We start from the raw sequence: 5639 nt of genomic DNA, 5'->3' as shown, positions 1-5639 counted from the left end.
ACCATCTACTGCATCTTGCCATGCCGTTCTGTACCACCACTCATTCATATATCTTTATGTACATATTCTTTATCCCTTTACACTTGTGTGTGTGTATAAGGTAGTAGTTGTGGAATTGTTAGGTTAGATTACTTGTTGGTTATTACTGCATTGTCGGAACTAGAAGCACAAGCATTTCGCTACACTCGCATTAACATCTGCTAACCATGTGTATGTGACTAATAAAATTTGATTTGATTTGATTTAAAAAGACATTTAGCCTAGCCATTTTTTTGTTGTTGCTTACATCAAGCGTTTAGTTGGAATAAAGTAATCACCTATGTCTACAGATCCCATGCTTTTCTGTTCATGGCAAAAATGAAAACTCTTTGATCCTTAAAAACCTGCTGGAAATAAAATATTGTACGCTATAACTTGGAAAATAAATGTGAGTGTGGATGACATCATAAAGACATTTGATTCCAACATTAGGGCTGTTTTCCTAAAGAAGTTAAATCCCCTTTGTGTTTGGTTTCCTTGCCCCGATCTTAACAAGTATGGCGATAGTGGAAGGTACGATACCACTACGTAATGACAACCCTCACATAAACCAAAGATTTTCTATGGAGTAGTAACCTAATCACTCAATTGGTTTACCCCAGTGAGATTTACATGAGGGCCCATCTGGAAGAGAGACAGAGTGATGCAGTAGAGAGTCAGGGGAGATATCATTCAAGATGCAGTCATGAAAGACATGAAGGCCTACACTGCCCCTTAAAGCCTGTCCCCAAAACACAGACTCACTACTACACAGATGGAGACTGCCTAACTCCTTCTGCAAAACACCTAGGTTTAATGCAGACTGTAGCTGGGGATTTCATTTGTCAGATAATTGACTGAATCAGAGTGGAAGATAGACAGGAACTGATATATTGTGTACACAGGGACATTAGTTAAAAGGACAAATGCTTGGTCCGAGCGGGAACACATATTGCATCCGGAACGGTTTTGGAAACTTAAGGAACGTATCTTTCATATCAGCAAGAAATGATTTTCTAAAAACATAAGTTTAAATTACTACACATCTTTATAGTGTTAAGAGTTCCGGTAGGGCCATGACTCCATGTTAGAGCTCCTGTTAACGGAAGACAAAAAGCGACCGCCTGTGCTAATTATCTATCTTACGTCCCCCGAACACCTGTGTGTAACAGAAGGCCGACAGAAATGTGTTGTTACTGAAAAATACTGTCAGCTGCAACTGTAAAACATCCGGTTAAACAGTGTACAGTAACTGTATATTTAGCATTTGTGATTTAAAAAAACAAAAGTGATATGAAAGTAAATGGATATCTTCCTATAACCGTATTGTAATTGACAATCGATTCACGTTTAACGTTATATGGAGTATTTGGCTAACCAGAGCCAGTCTAACGTTAACTCTCGAAATTATATAACGTCCTTGGACCTAAAAAAGGGCAATTTGCAGTTCCTACATAAATGAATGATATATACCCACGGATTCCTCATCAGTTTAATTCAACTGTCGTACCCCATCAGCATGTATAAGCTTGTTCGTAAACAAACACTGTATAGCCTCAAAATGTGGTCTAAACTATAATTGTGTTACCATCGATGGCTAAGAGTATATTATTGGGCTATAGTAGCCCTTTGCTAGTCGCCATATCACCGCCCCCCTTGTGCACAAGACGGCCAGCTGAGCCTTTCTTAAACAACACCATCTGAGCTTTCTTTGAATTACACCATCTGAGCTCAAAATGTCAGGAAGGAGGAAAACCCTTGCAGGAAACGTTTGGGTACCGTACACATTCGTCTATCCTCCGACAATGCACACTATACTGTGGAGTTGTTTTTTATTTTTTTATACAAGCATTTCGCTACACCCGCAATAACATCTGCTAAATATGTGTATGTGACCAATACAATTTGATTGTGTTCGGGAGATGGCATCACCAATTTGTAATGTAACGTTAGTCCTATACTTTCATATGATGTAATTGCACACAATACGATTGTTTAAATAGCATTTTCCTAAAAAGTAGCAGAGAGCAGATTGACTAGTCAACCAGTTAGTTACATTATTGCTAGCTATAACATTAGCTAGCTAACTGGTTAGCCACCCTTTTGAGGAATTTCAGCTAGTTTATTCATTAGCTAGTTAGCTTGCTACACAAACAAACGTCCCACTTTTGGCGCTAGACTCAACATAGATTAGTTAACATTTTAGTGAACTAGTTTATTTGAACAAAACGACTAGTTGGCTAGCGTGTAAACTAAACATCGTCCAGAACAAGCTAAATACATGGATCTAGGCTAGTTCGCGTCTTGCTTGACAATAAAGAGTGGCGAACCTGGCGGTTAGCTAACTAGTTAGCTAGCATATGCTAACCAACCAGGGTGCGCTGCAGTGCTAACTAGTTGCAAGAAAACGAATGCTAAGCACATGCAATCACATTGGTGCAAAACCACAACTAGTGTGTTACAAATCCACCAGCAGTACAAACCATCCTCAAAGTGAATTAAATATAAAGTAAATTCACCTGCAATTCGGCGCGCTCCACCTCCCATTGAGCCCTCTCCACCTCGAAGTGAGCCCATTCGTGTTGCAGGAAGTGTAGGATCCCCGGGATACTGTAAGGAGCCCTCGCCGCCTCCCCTACATCCCCCTCCGGCAGCAGTACCTTCCCCACACCGGCTAAGATCGAGTTATTGTTGTTGAAGAAAACTCCGGGCCCTGCCTGTTCGTCCATGGCCGGGCTCGGTTCAGGTCACGAACGGATATCTCCTCTTTTGTGTCCTTGCTCCTTCGTGAGGTCTAGATATAGCTTAGCTACGGTAAGTGATCTGAAGTGAAGAGCAGAAACAAACTACGGGTATATCGACAGACCTCTCTCGCTTCTCCGCTCTGGAGTATACTGGGCGCGCACTTTCTGACAGCTAGCTGTCATTGACCGACGTCAGAGAACATGATCACTCCCACACCATGTAAGGATATGGAGGTGGTCCGAAAAATCACACAAGGGGACCCCGTATCAATAATGTCAAATTAAATGTTATTTGTCACATAAATATGTTTTGCAGATGTCATTGCAGGTGTAGCGAAATGGTTGTGTTTCTAGTTTCAACAGTGTAGTAATATCTAACCATTCACAACAATACACACAACCCAAAAGTGAAATAATGGAATTAAGGAATATATAAATATTAGGATGAGCAATTTCGGAGTACAGTAAAATACAGTAAAATAGATGACAGTATATATATATATATATTATATATATATGAGATGAGTAAAGCAAAAATATGTAAACATTATTAAAGTGGCTAGTGATTTCATGTCTATGTATATGGGGCAGCAGCTTCTAAGGTGCAGGGTTACGTAACCGGGTGGAAGCCGCCTAGTGATGGCTATTTAACAGCCTGATGGCCTTGAGATTAGAAGTCTCTCGGTCCCAGCTTTGATGCAGCTGTACTGACCGCGCCTTCTGGGTGATAGCGGGGTGAACAGGCCGTGGCTCGGGTGGTTGTAAAACATATCAAATAAATCATTTCAAACCTACACAACAGGTTGGGAGCAGCATAGGGTCATCCACAGAGCAGCGTCCCTCGCCTGGGGAAGTTACAACCGCCCTGTAGTCGAAGCCAGTCGAGGGAGTTCGATTAGACTGAACCGGGTAATCCGTATTATGGCCCGTCTATGCACCAGGAGAAAGCGGTGAGGGAAGAGCGACTTGCTCAAATCGAACATCACCGGGTGGGTTATAATGGCAACAAAAAAAGCCTGATGTATAGTTCAGATACATAAAGAAGGCAAGTAAAAATATCTGTTTTCATAAAGAGCAAGGACTTTTGCATGTGGAAACATTTGACTCCGAACTCATTATTCCACACGCTTGACGTACATCACTTTTGTTTTCAGCCGTCGGCTCTTGACGGGGCACATGGCTCACGCCCGGTTTCAAAACAAATCAAATCAAACGCTATCCCGTTCCCCCAGGGCATTAATCTCCTCATTGATAACCTTTCAAAAACATCTCTTCTTCATCACACATAGCTACATGATACACTTTTATCAGTTGCCTACATGGCACAGCAATATAATTGTCAGTAATATTAAAATGTAATACACAAGGAATAATCTCAAAGAAGCTTTATTGACATGATACTTTCTCCAATAACTGTAGGCATTGTCCAATAGCTGGATAAATGGTCACCTTACCCGTCTCTGGGCCAGGAGCCAGCGTTGAGCTCTCAAAGCTGGATAAATGGTCACCTTACCCGTCTCTGGGCCAGGAGCGTTGAGCTCTCAAAGCTGGATAAATGGTCACCTTACCCGTCTCTGGGCCAGGAAGCTTTGAGCTCTCAAAAGCTGATAAATGGTCACCTTACCCGTTTCGGGCCAGGAGCTTTGAGCTCTCAAAACTGGGTAAATGGTCACCTTACCCGTCTCTGGGCCAGGAGCTTTGAGCTCTCAAAACTGGGTAAATGGTCACCTTACCCGTCTCTGGGCCAGGAGCTTTGAGCTCTCAAAACTGGATATTATGGTCACCTTACCCGTCTCTGGGCCAGGAGCTTTGAGCTCTTCAAAACTGGGTAAATGGTCACCTTACCCGTCTCTGGGCCAGGAGCGTTGAGCTCTCAAAGCGGATAAATGGTCACCTTACCGTCTCTGGGCCAGGAGCGTTGAGCTCTCAAAGCTGGATAAATGTGTCACCTTACCTGTCTCTGGGCCAGGGGCTTTGAGCTCTCAAAGCTTGATATATGGTCACCTTAACTGTCTCTGGGCCAGGGGCTTTGAGCTCTCATAGCTGGATAAATGGTCACCTTACCCGTTTCTGGGCCAGGAGCTTTGAGCTCTCAAAACTGGGTAAATGGTCACCTTACCCGTCTCTGGGCCAGGAGCTTTGAGTCTCAAAACTGGATATATTGTCACCTTACCCGTCTCTGGGCCAGGAGCTTTGAGCTCTCAAAACTGGGTAAAATGGGCACCTTACCCGTCTCTGGGCCAGGAGCTTTGAGCTCTCATGTAGTTTGATATTCTACACATGATTCAACTTCTGTGTGCAGTTGGAAACAAGAAAAACACATTCTTAAAAGTCAGTAACATTTGGAGCAAAAACAGAGTGAAAAAAGTGACAAAACGACCTGTAGAATAGGTGAAAAAAACTACTTTATTAACTGTGAGTCACGGTTTGTGACTTTATTAACTGTGGGTCGTAAGTGACTGTTGGTCGTGAGTGACTAACTGTGGGTCATCCAGTGACTTTATTGACTATGGGTAGTGACTCATGGGGGTTGATATGCCATGTTAGTGTAACAGTGTGTTGGCGACATTATTACCCCACTCGTGACGTTCACAAACTGATTGATTGCATTTTTCAGGTCCTTTTTTTAAATGTATCTTTATATTTACCTTTAAATAATAACCAACTATTTACAGGCAATCAAAACATTTATAAAATCATTACTTCATCTTCCAAACAATCTTTCCCATAGATTTTTTTCCTTCAGAAGTCATGAAATCATGCATCCCCATGTTAGCATGGATCACCACAATCAGTAAGGTTCCTCAGTAGAACTCTGTCTCTCTCAAACATGTTGTAAAGGACTGGCCTGTGAGAGGTCTATTTTAAGTGTTGTGA

At 42.2% G+C, this 5639-nt stretch overlaps 1 protein-coding gene and 1 long non-coding RNA gene across 3 annotated transcripts in view; one reads left to right on the top strand and one right to left on the bottom strand.

The window, feature by feature from the left end:
• The window catches only part of LOC112076302 (striatin), a 44151-nt gene extending 41217 nt beyond the window's left edge, over positions 1-2934 (bottom strand). The window contains 1 exon segment of the mRNA XM_070441254.1: positions 2538-2934. Within this exon segment, the coding sequence (XP_070297355.1) occupies positions 2538-2747 (210 nt within the window). The 5' untranslated portion in view covers positions 2748-2934.
• A 2622-nt stretch (positions 2935-5556) lies between these two features.
• Positions 5557-5639, top strand: part of LOC139025977 (uncharacterized) — a 657-nt gene continuing 574 nt past the window's right edge. For both annotated transcript variants that reach the window (XR_011477669.1, XR_011477670.1), the window contains exon 1: positions 5557-5619. This is a non-coding gene — a long non-coding RNA (uncharacterized lncRNA). The remainder of the gene's footprint in view (positions 5620-5639) is intronic.

The sequence above is a fragment of the Salvelinus sp. IW2-2015 genome, unplaced genomic scaffold, assembly GCF_002910315.2.
Source record: "Salvelinus sp. IW2-2015 unplaced genomic scaffold, ASM291031v2 Un_scaffold3675, whole genome shotgun sequence".
Classification (NCBI taxonomy): Eukaryota; Metazoa; Chordata; class Actinopteri; order Salmoniformes; family Salmonidae; genus Salvelinus; species Salvelinus sp. IW2-2015.
The sequence above is the reverse complement of the archived record's forward strand: the minus strand, read 5'-3'. Positions and strand labels throughout refer to the sequence as shown.